At 55.9% G+C, this 22,172-nt stretch overlaps 1 protein-coding gene across 1 annotated transcript in view; it reads right to left on the reverse strand.

The window, feature by feature from the left end:
• Positions 1 to 2,701: 2,701 nt before the first annotated feature.
• Positions 2,702 to 22,172, reverse strand: part of LOC132490658 (death-inducer obliterator 1-like) — a 52,724-nt gene continuing 33,253 nt past the window's right edge. The window contains 13 exon segments of the mRNA XM_060099051.1: positions 2,702 to 4,823; positions 4,826 to 4,953; positions 4,955 to 5,852; positions 5,855 to 7,036; positions 13,176 to 13,371; positions 14,178 to 14,267; positions 14,995 to 15,148; positions 15,592 to 16,120; positions 16,344 to 16,479; positions 16,743 to 16,847; positions 17,007 to 17,123; positions 17,659 to 17,818; positions 18,065 to 18,542. Of these exon segments, the coding sequence (XP_059955034.1) occupies positions 4,021 to 4,823; positions 4,826 to 4,953; positions 4,955 to 5,852; positions 5,855 to 7,036; positions 13,176 to 13,371; positions 14,178 to 14,267; positions 14,995 to 15,148; positions 15,592 to 16,120; positions 16,344 to 16,479; positions 16,743 to 16,847; positions 17,007 to 17,123; positions 17,659 to 17,818; positions 18,065 to 18,542 (4,976 nt within the window). The 3' untranslated portion in view covers positions 2,702 to 4,020.

Genomic DNA, 22,172 nt, shown 5'->3' on the forward strand with positions numbered 1-22,172 from the left:
CCAGCAACATGGGTACAGGAAAAGTGGGCCAGAAACACCATTAAGAACAGTTGTCTCCAGATGGCGGCATTTGGGAGATCTTGATTTTCTTGGTACACCTCTTTCATTTCCCACAGTCTGGGAACACACAGGACCCCAAAAATCTCCAGGGAGCCCACATTCTCTGGAAAGTAGAAGTTAGAAACTTTTGAACAACGTGAAAAATGTAAATGATGCCTTTTTTAATATACAAATATATTTATATATTTTTATTTTTGGCCGCGTTGGGTCTTCGTTGCTGCGCGCGGGCTTTCTCTAGTTGCGGAGAGTGGGGGCTACTCTTCGTTGCGGTGCGCGGGCTTCTCATTGCGGTGGCTCCTCTTGTTGCGGAGCACGGGCTCTAGGGCTCTAGAGCGCAGCCTCAGTAGTTGTGGCTCGCGGGCTTCGTTGCTCTGCGGCACATGGGATCTTCCTGGACCAAGGCTCGAACCCTTATTCCCTACATTGGCAGGTGGATTCTTTTCTTTTTTCTTTCTTTCTTTCTTTTTTTTTTTTGCGGTATGCGGGCCTCTCACTGTTGTGGCCTCTCCCGCTGCGGAGCACAGGCTCCGGACGCGCAGGCTCAGCGGCCACAGCTCATGGGCCCAGCCGCTCCACGGCATGTGGGATCATCCCAGACCGGGGCACGAACCGGTGTCCCCTGCATCGGCAGGTGGACTCTCAACCACTGTGCCACCAGGGAAGCCCGGCAGGGGGATTCTCAACCACTGAAACACGAAGGAAGTCCTAAATGATGCTCTTGATGAATACTTGATATCTTTGGGAGTTGCCCTGGTTATAAGAAGTGAAGAAAAGATACAAGAATGTATAGAATCCCAATTTTGTAAAAGAAAAATAGAGGGGAAAAAAGATTAAGGGAAAAGATACAGATGACTGCTCTTGGTGACCGCTGGGTGGAGAGTGTGGGTGGTGTTGGAGGGCCTCCCCTGTCCTAAAGGTCTGATGGGAAGCAGGCGTCAGAGCCATCCCAAGCCAGGAGCTCCCGTCCCCACCCTGAGGGGCCGCCCCAAGCCTTGCTCAGGCCCCTTCAAGGGCACAGCCAGTTGGTCCCCGTCGCCGTGCCCTCGCCCTGCTGTCTCCCTGGCCCTGGCCCTGCTGGTGCGCCGGTGGGGAGGGTCCGGCCCCTGGGGTGTGATCCTCCCTTGGAGGCTGCTTTCATCCTCCCCGACGGTTGCCTCTGCGGAGCTGGATGGGATACGGGGCCCTGCCAGGCACCGCGGCCCTCGAGGCCTCCAGCGGGAGGGAGTCCTCATGCCAGGTTTCCGGAGAGCCAAGCTCTGCACGGCGCACCTGATTGCGTGTGGGTGACTTTGGCTAAACGGGGTCACGGGTTGGAGCCGTCAGGGCTGGTCCTGGAGGAGAGCAGGGGAAGCTGGCAGCGTGAGGACAGAGCTGCAGACGCCGCAGGAGTATATTCTCTGCAGCAGATAAAGCAGGGGTTGGGGAGGATGCAAATGTCCCAGCTGTACTCCAGGGACGGAGGATTTTAAAACTTGGGCATATTTTCCCCGACGTTTTGGGAAAACTGCTTGGACAGCAGCCTGCAGGCCGGAGGGACTCACGCGTTTTGGAGCCGGGCACCGTGCCCAGCCCTGCTCGGCGTCTATCCTGCAGGATTCGGGATTTCCTCTTGTGCAGGACCTCGCCGTAGGGCGGTCTTCCCCAAGGTCAGGCTAGCGCGGTGGGTTCTCCGTAGATGAGCGGCCACCCTCCAGGCCTCGCCTGGCCCGACGCCTTTCTGAGACGGCAGTGATGGCGGCGTCCCCCCGCGGGACCCCTGCTTTGCGGCACTTTACCCTGGTTTGTCGTGCGCTCAGCCGAGTAAACCAGACCACAAGCTACTGACTCTCCAGCCCACAGGGGTAGAGCCTGTCCTGCCCGAGGGATGTTTTCTGGCTGTCTGGGCTCACGGTGGGCATTGGGTGCACAAACGTGTTGAGAAGCTAAATGCTGGCACAAGGGCCACCACGTTGGGGCCAGTCACCGGTGGCCCTGAAGTTCAAGGGCAAGGCCCACACCTTTCTCTTCTCCTCCCAGCGGCGGCCGCTTCCCTGACCTGAAGGCACCGCATCTGCTGGTCCAGCCCCTGCCCCTTATTCCACCCGCCAAGGCGCCTGGGCCACCAGCTCTGCCTCACCCCACGCTCATGACCAGCCCGGTGCTCCTTTAAGGCCCGAGTCAGCGGCTGGGACTTTTGGGTGCCTGCCGACCCTGTCGGTACCTTTGTCGACCGCCAGCCCCACCCCCACCCGGGCCCACGTCTCTGTCATCCCCTGACCGTGCGCTGCTCCGTCCTTCCCTTCGTGGCCTCGGGCTTCCTGCTCGACATGGGGTCCTGTGCTGGAACCATCCCGGGAACGGGGTGCATCCGGCCGGCGTCTTCAGGCCAAACGGCACCGATGCCCACACCAACGCCGACTGCCAAGAAGTGGGAGCTGAGGCATCCCTCTCCAGACCCGACTTTCCAACGCGATGCCACACGAGGCAGAAAACCTTATGTAGATGCTTATTCTACTTCAAGTAGCAAAGCTATGAAGCTCCATGTTTTAATGTACAGTGATATAATACTTTGCAATATAAAACACAATTTACAGAAATTTCTATCAAGTAAACCTAAACAAACACACTTGATTTTTTACATTTGTTGTATTTAAATTAGAAAAATTTTGTTTTACACCTAAAAAAGCCTTCACATGTCGTTAGATGTTGGAACTCGCCGCCACATTAACGTAACCTAATGACAGGGTCTCTAACACCAATCACTCCAAATTGCTAAGTTCTCGATGTTCTCATAACTTAAACGTTTGTGCTAGAAACTGAAAAATCTGTAGTGATGTTCAATGGAACAGACTCCAAAGAAAAAATGAAATTCTCTAATTTTATGTTTGCAAAAGTAACTTTATGAAAATATAAAAAAATTATCAAAGTTTCTTGTACAGTCAAATAAATGAGCAAGTTTTTTCTCTCTTTCGCACTTCAGAAGTACTTGGAAAATACACATGACGAGAAGCGGTATATATACTGTGTCTCACAGTGAAAAGCTTTCTAGTTGGCAGTTCTTAAGCTAGTATCACTATTTTCATCTCAGGCTTTACACAAATATTGTTCCGTTTCAACGACAAACGTTGAGATTTGTCACCTGACAAGTACCACAGTGCAGAGCTCGTGCACCTTTCCCGGGACAGAGAACCGAACCGCTCAGATGGTAAAGTTCAACAAACAAATACGTTCCTCATTATCCAAATCAAAGAAACCTACTCCCTCCACCCACCCTGCCTTTTAAAGTACACTTAATTGCTTTCTTTTCTCACTTTCTTTAGGCTGGTAAAATTTACACCTTTCAAAATAAATTGTTCTTTAAAATTCCACAATTTCTATTCAGATGTTGCTTTTAATCCTGTTTGGGGGTGGGGGGAACACATAAGGCGATACCTAAACACTGAGCAAAACCAAGAAATGTGTTTTTGTTTCCTGGTTGAAATTTGTATTTCAAATTTCTTCATGACAACAGAAAGATGCACCTGTAAGTCTGGTGTTTCTCAACATTCCAGAGACGAGCCGACACAGCCATGCACAGAAACACGCGGCTGCCTGCCCCGAACCCTGTGAAGTTAGCTTCTGGAAACAGGTATCACAGATGAGAAGATGTCAGGAAAGGTATGGCTCTGAGGTCCACTAAACTCCCTTAAAATTTACAACAGTCAAGTTATGAGAAAAGATAACTTTATAATCTGAAAAGCAATATGCTCTTGTAGGTACTTTCCCATTTCAGTACATTCAAATGGACATGTTAAAGAGTTCTTAGTTTTTTGTTTTTATTTAAAAAGTGTCAGAATTGTAAAGGTGTGAAATTTGGTAAGAAATAATCACACACAAAATTACAGTAATTTCTCAAGTCCAGAAGGTTCTGTCCTGTGCGTCAGCTCCCAGCTCTTTCCAAGACCACCTGCTTAGCACGTGAGCACGGCTTCACGGGCGGCCCTAGGTCTGGGTGGCGGGGGCGGCGCCCCGCAGGGCCGCGGCCTTGGGGTCCCGGGGTCGCTCCGGGCTCCGACTGCGGTCCCTCCGGCGCTCCTGCTCGCGGGCCTTGTCGCCTTCGTGGTCCCTGCTGCACGACCTCTCCCGGTCACGTCTGCGGTCGCGGTGGCAGCTCCGTCCTCGGGCCCAGTGCCACTCGCGCCGCTCGCCCCTGCCCGCGTTGCGCTCGCGGCCAGTGTCCTTGTCGCGGGGTTGGTCCCACTCTCGGCCTCGGTCCCAGTCCTGCTCGCGGCTCCAGGTCCGGCCGCGTTCCCGCTCCCATGGCTTCCCACGCTCCCGCTCGCGCCGCCGGTCCTCGAGGGCCTGGCCCAGGCGGCTGTCGGGCGGTGGGGCCTCGGGCTCCTCCGGGCCCTTGTCCCGGGGCCGCCCCTTGCAGCCTGGGCCTCTGTACTCGTGGCCCCTGCCCTCGCGGAATTCGGCCTCGGGGCCTGGGGCCGGCGCGGTGGGTGGCGCGGGCGGGTGGCTGGGCAGCTCCAGCAGCGCCCGGGGCGCCGGCTTGGCTCCGGGGGTGGCCGGGCCCTGGCAGTGGAAGTGTGGAAGCACCGATTCGCTCTTCTCGGGGAAGGGAGTGGCCCCCCGGGGACCCCCAAAGGGAAAGGCCGCCGGTGCCTTCTGGCCGGTGAACCTGGGCGGCGAGTGGACCCTCTGCTCTTCGAACCGCTGAGGCTGCCTCCCCCTGGGTCCCGGCACGGATCCAGGAGCTTGGCCCCGGGGGCCTTCAAACTGCCCAGGCTGTGGCCCCCTCGGCCCACAAAGTGGCCCGCGGGGGGGCCTCTCTGACCTCTGAACTGAGGGGGAGGAGGGCCACCTCGGGGTCCTTTAAACTGGGACAGCAGAGGCCTCCTCTGGCCCCCGAACTGCAAAGGCGCGGTGCCCGCTTCCCAGGAACGGGGCCTGCTCGGGCCCCTCGCTCTGGCCAGGGGGGCCCGAGGCCTCACCGTACGGGGCCCCCGGGAACTCCCTCTTCTCCCCGTGGGGGTCCTTGCGGTCTCCAAATGGAGGCGGCCCTGCTCCCCTGGGCCCGCCCACGTGGGAAACGAATGGGCCCCTCCCATCCCTGTAGGGAGGTGGCCCGTGTGGCCCTGAGAACAAAGAAGGGATGGGCCCCTTTTGGGGCCCGAATCTGCCTGGTGGAGGCCCCCCTCTCGGCCCATCGTTATTAGAATTCTCTTCCGAGAACGGAGGGACTGGCCCCCGTGGGCCTGTGAAATTGGGGCCGTGAAGGCCCGACATCCCGAGAACGCGCGGTGCAGGCTCCCGCTGGCCTTGGAACTGGGGCAGAGGCCCCCCTTTCTCTGCTGCGGTGGGGAACGTGCCGGCCCCCTCACCCGGCCTGGGCTGTGGCTCTCTGTCTCCTTCGGTTTCAGCTGCCAGGGAGTCACGGTTTTCGGGAAACTGCGCAGTTCTCTGATCCTCGTACTGGCAAGAGCCCAGAGGTTTTTCCTGACAGGCGTACACTGGACCCGAGAAAGAATCCCTTCTTCCGGGAGGGTGGAAGGTCTGGCCGTCGTGCTGCCAAGGGAAGAGGGGCTGGAAGGAGGCGCCCTGCAGCGTGGGCAGCAGCACCTTCCGGGCAGGCCTGGCCGCGCCCTCCGCGCCGGCCGTGCCCGCAGGCCCCGGGCTTTCTGTGGGCTCGCGCAGGGGGCCGTCCTGCTTGGCCGGCAGTGGGGCCTCTTCGCCCGGAGCCCACGGTGGAGGGGCTGACTCTGGCTCCGCCTGGGCTGGAAGTGGCCCCGGGGGAGCAGCGGCCCCTCCGGGCGCTACTCTGGCCGGCGGGGGCCTCGGGGCGCGGCCTCGCTCTCGTTGCTCTCCGTGGCCAGCCGCCGGGCCTGCCGCGGGTCCCGGCTCAGCCGCGCCTCGGCGCTCGGGCCCGGGGCCTGGCTGCCAGCGGGGGGCGCGGCCGCCTTGGCCGCGGCCTGCAGCAGGAGCGTGGGCTTGGGCGGCGGCGGCGACATGAGCGCGTCCGACACGGAGAAGTGGGCCATGGAGGCCCTGATGGCCGCCCTCTGCTGCCTGAGCGCCTCCTCCTGCTCCTCCACCTGCTTCTGCTGCTCCTCGATCTGCTTGGTGAGCTCCTCTATCATCTGCTGCCGCTCGGCCAGGGAGGGCGCCAGCGGGCCAGGCCCGCCGTGCGCGTCCACACACATTCTGGTGGGCAGGTCATCGACGGTCACTTTGGCTTCTTCTAGGATCGTCTCGTCCTCCGGGTCATAGGCCACCTCCTCCCGCTCAGCTGCCTCCGCGGCCTTGTCCGCGTCCTGGCGTCTCCCGCGGTCTCCGAGCTGAGTGTCCAAGGCTCTCTCAGGACCGTACTCTTCCTCGGGGTCATAGGGCCTGTCGTCTTCCTCCTCCTCCAGAGCTCTGTCTTTTGAGAGGTGACCAAACTGCTGGACAATTGGGTCCAGCAGGAGCGCCGACGGCACCCCGCCGCCGGCTTTGGCTCTCGAGTCTTGGTGGGGGGCTGGGGCCGACTCGGCAGGCTCTTCGGTGGGGGTGTCAAACGCCTTCTTCTTCCCAAAGAGAGTCTGCAGGATATATTCTAGGGGTGAAGCTGTTTTTGAAGAAGTAGTGACAGAGGAAGCGGCCACCGCAACCGTCACTGACGCGGGTGATGCTGTGACAGTGTTCGTGGCTCCTGGTTTGAGCGACGACAGTATCTGTAACCCGGAAGATGAGGCCGGCGCACCTGGTGCTTCTGGAGGAGGGGATGGGGGTGGGGGAGACCCCGGGGGTGTGGTGCTGACAGCCGCGTTCCCTGGGCACAGCGGGTACTTGCGGGGTTTCTTCTCAGGGAGCAGGGCTGCTGGCATTCTGGGGTGGACGGCATCCATTTCTTCTTGTGTCTGAATACGGGGCCGCTTCTCCTCTGTCTTGTCTGATTCGCCAGCATTTGAAGGCCGCTGTATTTTTTGGCAGATTACTAACCCCAGTATTATGTTTGGACGCGGTGACTCAAGACCTAAAAAGCAAAACAGTTGTGCAAATTTTAGAATCGAAATGTAGCTTTTGTCCTTCAGGGGTCAACTCTGGGTGTGAAGGGCAGCGGGGGGATGGTTTCCAGAGGGAGGAGGAGGGGGAAATTCTGTGGCAAAATAGAACCAAGTGTTCGAAGACCGGCTGCAAAAGACGCAGACTGCACCACGCACCTGCCCAGCCTGACGGGCCCACAAACCACAAAACCAAGGGCCCAATGCACACGCGCATTCGCCCAGTGCTAAAATTATTACAGATTTTCAATTATACACAACGCTAGGGTAGAGGCGCGCTGGGGGAGGTGGGGAAGGCCAGCACGCACACACTCCAGGCCGTTCACCTACTGGGAAGGAAGCCTGTATGTACCAGGATGTTTGCTAAACAAACTCTTAGCTGTGTTCCTTCATTTGCCTCTTGCTACAAATCAGGAAGGCAGCACCCCCTTTCGACTTTAACTTATGAGCTGCAATATGTAAATTAAGCCATTCATACTAAAATTAAAGGTTCAATTAAGGACCAATTCTACAACTCAATGATAAGGATCAACAAAATTATACGGATCCATAGAGCACACGCCCTTCGATAAGTTCATGAGTCACTGGTGTCAAAATGGCAATTGATGGGAAAAGTGATGCTGACCAAAATGCCTAAAACAAATGTTCTTGCAGGTTTAGAAAGACATTCAATGACCAGTAACTTCTCAAAAGCTACCGAATGCTCAGGTCTCTGTCAACACAGGACGTGCGGCTTAAAGCCCAAAGGTGTTCAGGACAGGGGCAACAGAGGTCAGACCACGCGCACAACACGCTGGGAATTTCAGAACATTGCACAGTTCTTAAAACATAATGATTTCTTAACAAATTCTTGGTCCACACATTCTGGATTGTGGTGCACTGGACCAGGAATGCTACTGTTTCTGTACGGCTCCGCCACCCTCACAGTAATAACAAACCTGGAATACCAACAGGGGAACAGAGAAGCCCACGTCACAGATCAGTAAGTTAGGGAGAAACGATAAACACGGCACCAAAATTTTGTTTCAACAGCATATTTTAAATGAATCAAATTGTATAAACTCAATTTACACATGAATCACTATTGTGTAAAAGACATTCATGCTATATATTTTTGGTTGACTCACTAAAAAAGAAAATCAGCACTGTTTTTCCTATTCTTTCTGTGATTTGAAGTTGATCACAGATCAAAGAGTTGTCCCTAGACACCCATTGTGTAGTTCTGAGCGCCTGTCACCCTTGCTAAATTCCAACAGAGATGGGGTGACATGCCGAGCACGAGGGTGGCGGATGTCCCATCCCGCCCCCGAGGAGGAGGAAGACCCGGCATGCCAGAGTGAGCCGGGCTGGCCCAGCATCCGCATGGATCGGCGACGTACTGCTGGCCCCCCTCCCCACTGTGCTCAGCGCCTCGTTTCACAGGCTGACATTCAAGGGCTGAGGTGCCCATGAAGACACCCACTCATGATAAGAGGAATGGCTTCCAGAATGTCCTCTGCCCTTCTAATGACAGTGGTGACTCAGGGGAAGGAGGAGCTGGGCAAAGGAGGGCGTGGACACAGGAAGGCCAGGCCCACTGCACTGAGCATGGCATCCAGATGGTTCTGCTCAGATGTGAAAGATACTCTATCAAGTTCGCTTTCTAATCACAATGAATTATTTTAACTTAAAATAGTAAATCTCTCACTCGCTGTAACAGCCACTTACTGAATAATTTACAGCTCACTAATATCCAGTCTGGGGCATAGTCAATAGCTCAACTGGCTCTCGTGGCCCTCTCTGGACCGACTCTCACCGACACGGCCCCAGAGCTGGCAGAACAGGTCCCCAGCCGAGCCACAGGCTGGAGCGTTGGCCAGCCCCGTGAGCAGGAGCAGCAGAGGAATGTGCTCGGCCACGCGGGCGGGGGCGGGGAGGGCTGGGGAGCCCTGGCCGGGGGCGTCCTCTCAGCAGCCCAGGGCCCACGACTGTCCTCACTGTCCTCGATGCAGATGGGCTATGCTACCTGTGAAGAGCTTAACCTCTAAGGTGCCAACACCAGGGCTTGCGGCATGCATCACGTTTCAGGGCAAAGATGCTGTGTGTGGAGGCTAAGGCCTGCGTTAAACCCAGGGCGACGGGGTCCTGTCCTCGGGAGGCGCGCCAGCCCTACAGCTTGCAACAGCTGTATAGGCCTCCTGACAAAAACGATACACCCCAGGCTTGGCAAAATTCTCTAGACTCTACCCTTTGCGGTCACAGGCATCACAGGTGAGGGTAGGATTCAAGTACTTAACATTTACATTTGTTTCGAAAACAGTAAACTCCCTGGAGACCAGCATCTAACTAAGCAGCTACTAGTTTTAAATGCTTTCAGCTCTCAACTACTTCATCTACACACACCCGTAAGCGATCTAATAAAGCTCCAGAGTTGGAGGAGTGTTAGTTATGCATTTCCCCACTAATCTTCCCCAGGATTTGACATTTGAATTGGGCTGTTTTTGAAGCAGTCAAACCTTCTCTACTTCACCTGTGCACGTTATGGCTGCATGGAGACTTGCAATGTAACGAGCACCGTGGAGATGACTTACTCGTGGAAGAATACGATTCACTGTGCTACCGGGGTCTCGGCAGTGACCTTCAGGGAGGTGAGGGCACGTCTGGCTCCGCCCCACTCCGCAACCTCACGACAGGCGCCTGGCAAGGGCACGCTGGCCACAGTCAAAGGGCTACTACCACTGGGGCGGTGGCAGGGGCAGCTTTCCCCCGAAGGCCCCATTTTCTGCCTGGGGCCCCTGTGGGCGCGCCCACTGTTGAGTGTGACCCCTGGAGAGGAAAGGGCGCCCCGAGACGGCCCAGCAGCAGTGAGCACGCTGGCTGCGTGCAGAGACAGGGCTCCCTCCGGGGGCCCGGGGCGCCCCCCCGGCTCCACACAGGGCCTCTGTCCCATGGTTACAAGCGGGGTGCTTACTTACCGACCTCCCTTTGAGGGCAGTGGTGAGGCTTATGACTCATCAAGTAGATGAGAACTAGGTGGGAGGCCACTGAACTATCATTTCCAGACAAGGGGTACTGGTCAGACTGAGCACCGGGGTGTCGGCACCCCTGCCCGACCCCCTCCAAATGGCGGGAGCAAACGTGTCCACAATGTCCCGTGTGGATGAAACAAGCCTTCCTAGCTGCATGTAGGTCCCCGAGTCTTCACGGTGAAAGAAAGGGTCAGCCCCAGACCACCCGTACAAAGAGAGAAGTGGACAAACCCAGGGACGAGGGACAGCTGAAAAGGTGTGTGTGGATTTCCTGAGCCAAGACCCAAACCAGGATCTGTGTCCGGGTGTGTCAGCAACAGGGCCGCGGGGGAAGCAGCCCCCATGCACCTTGGACGTGGCACGGCGGGAGATGAGGTTTAGTTTTAATTAATAAACCAGCTGAAAGCTGCCCAACTATCAAATGAGGCTTTTACCCCTCAATCAACCTGGCATGCTCCACTATTCAGTATTTACAGTGAACACCTTCTTATGGTCTGAGTCTGACAAGACAAAACGTCCACCTCTGCAGGGACAGAAACTGTGCTGGAGTTAGCAGCAACCATCCTCAAAGAGGACTTGGGCAGAGACCCAGCAAATACAGGGAGAAGCAGCTGCCCGCCCGCCACACTCGGCTCCCATGCAGACTTCGCCCGCTCCCACTCTTGGGTCCCTAAGACCTGAGCAAAGCCAGGGCTCCGCATCCCAGTGAGGAGAGCGTCGTCCATCCGTCCGTCCGCCCGCCCGTATCCAGGCGCCCCAAGCGCAGCACCGCCGCCTGCACAGCCAGAAGCACACTGGCATCGGCTGAGGCAAAGCAAGGTGGAGACAGTCCTCCGTCACAGTGCACCTGGATGGGCACCAAGAGCTACCAAATGGTTCAAATTCAGACAAACGATGGCCAGTTTCCATGAAATATTCATTGATTTCAAAGGAGAGAGAAGCACTTTCCATTCAGCACCGTTTTGCCTTTGATTACAACATCTGTACACAGCTACGCAGGAAGACACGCAGAAACTGAAGACGTGCTGTTATCTGACAATACTGCAAGTCACGGAAACGGTCTGCTATTCAGGAAGCAGTTAAGAGTGAGGACAGAAGGCAGACACCACGGATGGAGCCAGCCTAAGAGAATGGCCCTCTCCCGGCAGTGCCTCGGAAGGCAGGTCCCTGTCCTCTGCTCAGGGTGGTCCACACCTTAGATGCCCGAGGGCCCTCGACTGGCGCCCCCCACACCCTCGGGAGGGCCGGGCACCCTGGCCTAGGCCCAGCGTCCCATCTGACTGCTCTTCCTTCCGTGAATAAAGCCCCTAGAATTAAAAACATATATACTAAATTAAACAAGCTGAGATTTAGAAGCCCTTCGATTGAAAAAAAAAGTCTGTAAACGTTTATGGTAAAAATTCCCGTACAATCACGTTTCCAAAACCCCTCCTACTACTTTGTTTTAATGAAACATTCGTTCTCTATTGTGGATGAACACCTGCAGGCTTTTGCGCATCCCCTTCAGGAAGTGACAGCCTGGGCAATGCAGGTGGAGGAGTGATGTCCACTCCGCTGGTCATCAAGTGTGGTCACTTAGCAGATGAGGTGGGCGCCCTGCCCAGCCTTCCTTGTCCCCGTGTCACCCCGGAACACCCAGCGCGGCCCCCTCCCTCTGCCAGCCGGGCCCCAACCCAGCACTGCACCAGCTCCCGCCGCGGCTCCGACTGGGGCTTTCCTCGGTGGCCCCCGCGCCCCTGCCTCCTCACCACGCCTGACCTCGTCCACCTCTGCCCCCCTCAGGGTCTGTCTGTGGCCCCGAACCTGGCAGCCCCCTGCTCGTGTGACCAGGTGCACCGGGACGGTGTCAGGCAAGAAGACCCCATCGCGGGCTCTGCAGGTGGAGCCGTGAGAGGGGTGAAACAGGGCTTCATCACCTCCCAGGTCCCGCTGCTACAGACGCGCAGAGTGTGCGTGTCACAGGATCTACGCTCACACTAGGCCCCGCACAGGCTTCCGCCCTTGTGACTGACCGGAGGCTCTTCACGGTATCGGAAAGTCGGCTTCACCACCGTCACCGCTGCGTCAGGAACACGGCGTCCAGGGAGCCGGGCGGCGTCCCAGGAGCTGCCCGCCAAGAACCTCGGCCACAGCCCTCCCTGCTGCCCGTCAGGCGGCACGGCTTTAGCGCGAGGAGTGGGACAGCCCACCGGAGAGCTTGGCTTCTAACGTGTTTGGCACTGAGACAGTTCCGTGTGTTGTGTCAGGGGACACGAGCCCTGCGGTCACGGGGACCGACCAGGACGCTGGGCCCAGCCGCAGAGCCGCCGGGGCACGTAAGTGCCTGGCCGCGGCAGGGGCGCTGGCCATGGACATGGAGGCGCCGGGCGCGGGCGTAGCTACTGCCTGTAGAAGCAGGTGCTTCAAGAGCCATCACCGCAGGTTACACTCAGCATCTTTTAGGCTTAGCCGTTTTGGGGGCGCCATGGACAAGGAGACACTCCCATTTAGGCGAGACTTAAGTCCCGTCAACTTCTCAGGGTTAAGGGGAGTTGGGTCCCCAGAGACCACGCCCCCCTTGGAATCACCCTTAGCTCCCTTCAGAAGCCTGAACTTTCTTTCTGGTCAGCCTGGAAATAATTCTTTAGAAGCAGCACTTTCTAAGGAATGAGTGAACAGAAAGTGGTCTGCCAAAGACAAGAATTCGAGCAGCAGATTTCAAAGTGACTATTTCTAGAACTAGCTCCTGTCTCTCAACGCTAGTTTTCGTTTCTCCTCAAAACGAATGCCTGCAGCGAAGAGGCTCTGCCTGACGCCTGCAAGGAGCCAAGCCCGCAGGCCAGGCCCAGGCCCCGCCCTCCCGGCACTGCCCAGCCCCTGCCAGCAACACCCTGCTCATGCCAGGCGGGCGGGCTCCGGACAGGGTTGTCCCTCTTCACAGGACTTTTCTAAGACAATGCACACCTTCCTCAGGGGACCTCCCGTGCCACCCTCCACTATCCGCTGCTTCACCCCTGTTCCCAAGTTCCGCTGCCAAAGGCCGGGTCTAGGTGAGGCACGCAGCTCGCTGGGACGGACTCCGCAGGGCGTGGGGGGGACGTGTGGGCGGAAGCCTGGGGCCTACCTGGTCCCTCAAAGGGCAGGAGTTTGGAGGGGACGGGGTCCGCGGCGCTCAGCGGGATCAGGTAGAAGTCCTTGACGTGCCTGCTGTTGTTTACCACGACGCCGAAGCGGCCGCGGCTACTGAAATAGGAGTACAGAGAGATGTAGGCCACCTCCTCCTCCTCCGTCGCGGGGTGGAAGCGGATCAGACACAGCTCCTGCAACAAACAGAGGGCGGGGAGCATTGACCTGCGGCCACTCGGAAAGGCAGCCCCTCCTCCTTGCACCTAAGCCCCAAAAGCAGGAGGGAAGCGAGGAGAGAAGCGACCAGCCCTGATTCTGACTGTCCCAGCCCTGCTGCCCAACACATCAGAACAATGAGCTGCTCAAGAGGACACAGGCCCGAGTCTCAAGACTGCTGGGTTTGATCTTGGTTTCGGAGGACCTGCTTTAAAACTACTTAGCCCCACTGTCCTCAACACAGAGCCCACCTCCTGGGGCTCTCGTACTGATGGGGTACTCTGTGTGCAGGGCCAGTCTGGGGCAGCGTCTGACACAGTGCTAAGTGACCACTAAGCGTGCGATGAGCTGCCCGCACCTCCGAAACGGGAGGGCTGAACTAGACCAGGGTCGTAACCCTTCTGTGACCCCAGTGAAAACCAGAGCCCCTCCCCCAAAGAGCACTGCACACGCAGACACACAGCTGCGTCCGCATCTCAGCGGTTCAGACTCCAGCCCAGCCGCCTCCCCTGATCTCTCCTCCATCAGCTCAGACAACAAGGGACACAGCATCTGTATTTCTAACTCTGAACCGCACATGCGCTTTCACAAAGCTTCCACCGTCGTGCTACTCAGACCCCCCTTCACAGGTTAGCCAGCTGTCAACTTCAACGTCCACCTGCAAACATCTCACCAGCTAGAGACAGTTCAAGTAGCAAGGCGCAAGACGAGACGTCAAAGAAAGAGCCGTGTGTAAACAAACCCCTTCTTCCTTGGGTGCAGAGGTTAGACTGTGGGCAGGTACCTTAGACACCGAAGACCTGAGTTTGCCGACGTAATCCCAGACTGTCTTCGGGGCAATCCGTCCGCCGATGTGAATTGTGTCGGGCAGGTCCTGAGTGAAATGAGCTCTGATTCAATGGCCGGTGGAACCGTGGCCGTCACAGAGAGACACACCCCAAACTACCCGAGATTCACAACTAAGACAACTCCAAGTATCCCAAACACAGCGGCAATAACTGTGTCAAATGTTGCTTAGTTGACTAACATCCGGGATTATGAGTGACCAAACCCAAGGGTGGTCGGAGGATAACCTTCTGCTAAATAGGATGACATTTAGCAAAGTGTGGTACTGTTGTCTTTTATGAACATACACATACAGGAAAGATCCAGGTATGTCTCAGAAGAGACTGAGCACTCTTTGTTAAGTCTGAAACGCTAGTGCTGTTTCGTTAATTTTGAAAAATAAAAGACCTGTCATGTGCACCCCTCCACACCAGGGCAGGTCACCCGTGCCTGGCCACACCTGCAGTGGGCACATGCACACCCAGCTTTGGCACAAGCTCTAGCGGAACAGAGGGAGAAGGAAGACAAGCTTCAGCTTTTTCAGAAAAGAGGGAGGGTCTGATTTCTCATTTGAATTTTCGCCACTGTCCAAACTGCGTAACCTGCTGACTCGGCCCGGCAACCCCTATTTTGCCTTCAGAGGTGCTTGTGCGTCCAGACACTCAGCAGGAAGGTGGTCACACGCCTGACTCCAGCGCGGGATCAGAGTGCCTTTGGAAAACGCGCGCGTGCACGCACATGCACCCACACACACTTCTCTCCCTCCTGGTTCTAACCTCACTGAGATAATCAAAATATCCAGAGACAGGAAACGCCTTAGTGACAAACTTCGCTACACTCTGCATGTTAATGAATCCTTTCCAAATGGTGCTGAGTTGAGACAAAAAGAGGGTGGTATCTCCTTCTGGAGGGGACTGGGACTCCGAGATGCTGTAAAACAAAACCACAGAAAATACGTGAATCTTTCTCTGCCCAAAGAATCCCCAAGATTGATTGATTGATTGATTGATTGAACGTGTTTATAAAAGCAAAGTGAATTCCTGCAAGTTTTGATAGCTTACTTTTTCAAATTAATTACCTTCATCATAATGATATGAACATTCTGGTCAAAGAAATATAAACTATATAGGCAATAAACTGGATGGCTGTAAATTCAAATTCCAGTTTTCAACAACTATATGTCTAAGGTGATAATTAGTCATCCTAAAACTGAAGCTTTAAAAAAACGCCTCTCTAAAATAGAAAATTGAGGAGAGTTGTATATCTGGGTGGATTTCAGAGTCAAACGACTGAATCACTCATTACTGCTCCTTTGTTCATCTGAAAGAAAGGCCACAGCTCAGCTGCTCAGACCACACACACGGGGGCAGCACCTGATGCTTGGCGACAGCGGGACCGACAGGAGGTATCTGGGCTCGGGCAACGTGGACGGCTTGACCAAGATGGACTTGGGCACCGTCACGGAGGTCGGCAGAGGCTTCGGGACATCCTGTCGGGGCTCTGCTGGGTGGGCGCTGCCTGGGCGGGCTGCCGAGGGAGCCGTGCCCGTGCTCGGCCTGCCTGGTGCAGTCCTGGGGTCTCGGCCGGACACCGTGACTGTGGTGAGCACTGCGCCGCCACCAGGGGCCGGGCAGGGGGCGCCTTCCAGGGCGGAGGGCTCGGGGTGGCCGTCGGCTGGAGGCACCGGGAGGGACTTTCCCTCCACATGGGCGCGAGCAGCGCGTTCCAGGTCTGGCTCCAAGGTGTTTTCAGGCAGAGTTTCTGGGGCCGCATCCTCGGCTGAGCTGAGAGCGGGCTCGGAGGCAGAGCTGTCACGCTTGGACCTCGAGTCCTCCTTCTTGGCAGAAGTTGACCACTCTCGTCTGTGCGGAGCTGGCTCCTCTTCCGACGATGGAACCTGACCTGGAGAGCAGAAGGCAGGCCTTCGTGAGAAGTCCCACACATCCGAGAGCAAAGCCTTCCCATGGGTAGACAGACGATCACTGCTTTAAAACAACCACACTGTAAAGGTAGGGGCTCACGTCCTAAGCTTGAAGAAACGATTCTAGCCTTTCCACTGTGGAACTTGGTTCGAATGCAGCCGTCCTGAGAAGGGTCTCCACAGTCTCCCCCCAGGTCGGCTCACCTGTGCAGATCTTACAGTTCCGGTCAAAGAGGTGCGTGCGGTGCTGCCCGGTCGTGTCCCGCAGCATGCCGCCGACAAGGCCCAGCAGCGGTACCGCGCTCCTCTCGGGGGCCGCCCGCACCGATTCTTGCTGTTCCTAAAGCACAAGAAGCAGAGGAGGCCATCTCTTTCCCACCCCCTCTCCAAATTAGCAGCACCCACGGAAAAAACATCTCACGTGATGAAGAACCACTGAAAACAGAGGAAGAGGACTACTGAATACAAGTACTTGAGAAGCAATACAACGACACACACTTGTGTCAGCCCCGCGTCTTGCCCGGTAATTCAGGCACCTAACAACGTCTGGAACGGGATCATCTTTGTCAATTCTCGTGAGCACTGGAAATCCTAAACGCTTACATCACAATCTGATACGGGCAGAGAATCTTCCATATCGGGAATAGTTTCCGGTTTAACGGTCGGCTTCTTAGTCTCATTATGCAAGTTAGTTCCGGACTCCATCACCTAAGATGAAAAAGACAGACAAACGTGAACCCTTAGCCCTTCTTTCCCAAGGGGACTCTCTCATGCCAATAGGCTATTCATTCACTCTGGGGTGGGGTTGGGGGCGGCGTTGGTGTCAGGCTTCTGGCATACGCAGCCGCCTCTCCCGTCGGCACACACAGGATTTGACGATCTCTCTTTCCACATGGAAAGCCCTTCGGAGACAAGTTCTTCTGGCTTCATTCTCACAAGTTTTGCCAAAGAGATTTCTTCACGCAGAACACGATGGAAGAGCCCCTGTAAACAAACATCTCTTGTTCACTCGTTCAAAACCCTCTAAGATACTAGAGAGGATGTGGAGGTGGGCAGCAAGGCAAGCCCCTGCCCCGCGGCAGGACGAGGGCCCAGAGCCTCCCATCGATGCTTGGAGAACAAGGGCCCTGAATTCGGGCAGCTGATCTCCAGTATCCCACCGCACTAACCCTGATACAAAGACCACTTCACAGAAAACACAATTGACTGAAGAAGGTACAGTGTTAGGGACAAAGGTAGAAGAAATCCCTTCTGCCAGCGGGTTGACAAGGCGAAATGGAAAGTCAGAGTATGTGCCCTGCTTCTACACACAGGCAAGAGGTCAAGAGGCCGATCCAGACAGCGTGGGCCCCGGCAGGCACACAGGCGCGCAGGTGGCAAGAACCTCAGCTGGCGAGCGCCTGGCCCCACGGGAACAGCATGCCACGCACCCGCCGCCGCAGGGGGACCCAGTGCCCTAACCCAGGCCTGGGCAGCCCCTGGCCAGGACTGCCCCCATTCCTGACGGTCGGACACGCACCTGGGTGTTGGGGTCCTTGAGGTTGAACGTGAGGCTGCGGTACTTGCTCTGGTACCGGCTGTCTGTGACTCGGAACAAGTTAAACATCTCCTTCTCGAGGTGCAGTGCAACTTTTCCTACTTCATTTTCTGTCATGGTTAAGTCTTCGCTGTCAGTGACTCTAGATGGAATGAAAAAAGCCCCACGGTAACTGCTGCACTTACCATGCCACATGGGATCTCAGCTCCCCAACCAGGGATGGAACCCCGGTGCCCCTGCAGTGGAAGCGTGGAGTCTTAACCACTGGACGCCAGGGAAGTCCCACATGTGACATTTTTCTTAAACAGCAGGGCCATCGTGAAACCACCACCCTTTACGTGGAAAACTTTCCACTTTAACAGATAAGAAACAAAGTGGAACAGCCCACCTTTTCCACAAGATCTCCTTCAAGGAGCGTCGTACGTTTTGCCGAATTTGAGAATTTGGCTGTGATGAGGCGGGGCGCGCGGGGCCCAGGCGTCCCGGGCCTGGAGAGGCCAGGGGAACCGAGGTGGTCCCAGGCTTCCTGATGGCGCCCACCGAAGCAGCGGAGCTGGGGAACTTTCTGGAAGCAGACGTGGCAGCAACAGGTGCCAGCCTTGCCTGCTTGGCCGAGGGAGTGCTGCCCGAGGGGGAGGGGGCAGCCGAGAGCCACGGCCTCTTGGGGATGGTGCCCTTGAACCCCGGTGGCAACTTTTTGATGGCCGGTTTGGCTGCCGCCGCATTTGCAAAAGGAGGGGACTTCTTTGGAAGGAGACTTCTGGGCGAGGGTTGCTTGAGGCCCCCCGAGGAGCCTGGAGGAGCCACCTTCTTCGGCACCGCCGCCACCGCCGCCTTGGCCTCTGCGCCTCTGTCCTCCTTCACGGCTGAAAGGAGAGGGGCCGCTTAGTGAGGCAGGGGTGCAGGGGACCCCGCATGTGCACCCAAAACCAGCAAAGCTAATAACCAGGCATCACTGTGAGACAGATTTAAAGAGGATTTTTAAAGTAACTGTTAAATTCAGAAAAGGAGTGTAAACAGGGCTACCAGCAACATTTACGATACTGAATATACTTTGTTTCAGAGAGAAATGCTTTAGTATTAAAACTTTTACTTCAACCGATACACCAGTAAGCTATAAAAGGCTTGATTTGAACCGTTAGCTTAGCTTGGAACTCCAAGGCCAAATTTCGCTGTATCAAGAGAAGGCATAGATTTCAAAGACCACTCGCATGGAGAGTCCCAGTGCAGTTTTTGGTGAACAGGAGCTTAGAAACTCTTTCCAGGGTGGATCAGACACATTCTCTTCGAATGCATATCCAAGCCCCACCTCGGGGGCCCTTGGGGCACTGGAAGGACTAGCGAGAGTCCACCCTGGGGTTAGGGGCTCACAGGTGCTCATCGTCCTCTTGGACAAGAGTCAACTGGACACGGTTAATAAATATATAGAATGTTGGCAGAAAACTGCAACATGGGGGGAGACCAGTGACTTTTACACTAGGAGCTCGGTGGCAGGAACGCCACCTGCGGTCATTCACGTTCCCATTCACACCCCTCTAGTAGCAGCTCGCTATTGGGTAAGACAGTAGGTTAGCACTTTTAATGCAAACAAGGGTTACAGCCCAAAGCTAAAATGAGAATCTTTATGCCAGTACTTCGCATGGACTGATTCCACTTAATCCTGTATCAGACCATCAGAATTACAGTCAGAGGCAAGCAAGGAGGTTCATCCTAAGACCAGTCCCTCGGTCTTAGGGGCGAGCGGCCCAGCAGACGTCAATGGGGAGCCGTGACGGAGAGCTGGAGCGTGTTCCCAGATGGCCCCGCTCAGGCCCACCGCCCAGAACGTCTGGGACCCAGGGCAGAACGGGGTTGGGGGGGGGCAGGCAGGTCCAGGGAGCAAGCCAGGAGAGCACAGGGACACCACCTAGGGCCACGTCACACAGGACCGACGGAGAAGCCGCCTCCCCAGGCGCAGGCTTTTCTCAAACTACCCACAGCGCAATGAGCCCCCACATGCTAAACAGGAGACTTCGAGATGCTCTAGCAGCCTTCCGATTTTACGCAGGGGTTGAACACCCACCAATGCCAGTCAGCTGCCGGTGCTTCTTGCAACTGTCCTAGTGAAGCAGGGAGAAAATCTGAAGTCCAGGGACAGAGGTGAGACCCTGTCTACAAATAAGGCCTGACCCCACAAGAGCCCCCAAGGCGTTCACAGCCTACACCCTGCGTGACCATCCTGGCGAAGGGCCGAGCGCTGCCCTCAGGACTGCCTTCCTCCAGCACTGGTCAGGCCAGTTCAGCCACAGGTGTTAAAAGCCCAGGGACCGCAAGATTTTTCCATTTCATAGTACAGGTGAAATTACCTATTTTTAGAAACTTTGCAACAGCGCTACACACATCCAAAACTTAGAACCCTGTCAGAAGGACTTCATTGTCATCAAGCAACAATCCTGACTGCAAATCTCCTATTTTCATCTCACAGAGCACCCCCCCAACCTTATGTCCCCTTGTCCACGGTGTCCCAATCACTGGCCCCACGTGTGCTGGCACCCACGGGCTATGCTGTCCAGGCTTTCCCAAGACCACCCGCTCCCCGCTGAGCAGCACGCTTGTGCTCTACATCCACCCTGCTGGCTGTCACCCACGTCCCGTCAGCAAGTCACAGCTGTCTGACAAAGGAGGAACTGGCCACGTCATAGGAACTCAGAACTACGTTTCTACGTGTATTATTCATCAGCTCAAATCCATATTCCTAAGGCGCTACCATACCTCAGTACATGGAAACTTATCTTTACCAGCTCAGCCTCGGCTAACGGGGTCCACAGCACCTCATCTAGGCGGGGGGTGGGGGGAGAGACTGCTAGAGCTGAAGTTAAATGAAATGGACAGAGGCCCCTCTTCTTGGGGGAAGGAACGAGAGTGGAGTGGAGTGGAGCGGGACGCGGTGCCAGCTGTGACTGCCAGCAGGGGATGAAGGAACAAACCCATCAGGATTAAAATCGAGTCCTAAAACCAGCTCACTCACTGACTGTATACAAACTTTGCTGAGATTATTTTAGTAGCACACTTTTAAGCAACTGTAAAAAGCTGGCCTAAGGGGCTTCCAGAATTCTCAATGAGGCACCCATGATGGGGCCTCAAACAAATCTTATCATGTGACATTTACATTGTTTCAAGTGAGAATTCCTGTTGACTCCGAACACATTCACTCCCTAAGATCAACGCTCCTACTGGTCTAACCAGTGTTTTGTCTCATTCAGGGAAAACAGAAGCCAGGAGCTTAATTTTAGGACATTCACAGTAGAGGTGATTAAAGTGACCTGCTATCCAAGAGTGGTAACGGCAAATGAACGTACTCTATTTAAAAAGCAGGGGATGGCTTTCCTTAACCATCGTGCGGCTCTTCTAGAAGATTAGCTGCTTCTGGCTTTTAAAAGTCAACTTTCATTATCCCTCACCTGCGTCTCAGAGCGTATGTAAGTATGATTACATAAATAAAAAGTTGGTAAAATGTGGAAACTGGTGGACCCCAACAAGTCAGCTCTATCCCTCTTCTACTTTGAGGAAAAATGCTCAAAACTGAAAACAGTTGCATGTGGTCCCACCGTCAGCTGGATGCGGGTTAGCTGCTGCTGGAATGAATGGCAGTGACACCATGTCGTGCCAAAGCGACTGACAGCGACAGAAGCATTACTTCTGAGTAGAGCTAAAATCACATTTGCAAATGCTTCATCCAAATTCCCTTTTAACTGTACTGTGTGTATACATTCACAGAAGAGCAAGGCGTAACCAGCCGGCCTCGAAGCGCCAGTTCTAGAACAGGACAGCAGCCCCCCCCCCCCCGGCAGAGTGGCTCCAGCAGTGGCCGGGCCCCCAGTGCTGCCAGCTCGAGGCAGGGTGACCACCTGCCCACGTGCCGGACAGAGACGGCCTCCTCGGAATGTACACCCGGTCTGGGCCATCCCGGGGGCTGCCGATGGGGCAAAGAGTGGCCCAAGTTCCAGGCCAGGTGCTGTCTCGGGGAGCAGATGCAGGAGGAAAGGCTGGCCGGTGGCCAGGCCACCGCCCCAGATGACGTCGTTTCTGCTGCGTCTGGCCATTGGTTTCTACTGGAAACGAGTTGTTTGTGGTGAAGCCCGGCAGGAACCAGGCAGGCCGGTGCGCTCAGGGACCAGCAACAATCTAATTGGCTAACTTCCCAGTAAGCATGAACCTGGGGGCCTTCCCACAGGGCAAGCTGGGCCGCGGTGCTATGGCATCGCTGGCCACTGGGTGGCACTGGTGGGCCTTCGAGGGGACAGGAGGAAAAGGGAGCGGAAGCTGTGTTACTGGGAGCAGCCAGTGCTGTGCAGCAGCACGAGGAACCGGCGCCTGGCAGAAGGCGAGTCGCACCGCACAGCACAGCATCACGCGGCCCCCGCCCAGTCACAGCTCAGGGACAGCCGTTGCCGGGGTGGGCCCTCACAGGGACCACTGAGAAACCCTGAGGGATGGTCACTGCTTTATACCTTTCG

This window comes from Mesoplodon densirostris, chromosome 5, assembly GCF_025265405.1.
Source record: "Mesoplodon densirostris isolate mMesDen1 chromosome 5, mMesDen1 primary haplotype, whole genome shotgun sequence".
Classification (NCBI taxonomy): Eukaryota; Metazoa; Chordata; class Mammalia; order Artiodactyla; family Ziphiidae; genus Mesoplodon; species Mesoplodon densirostris.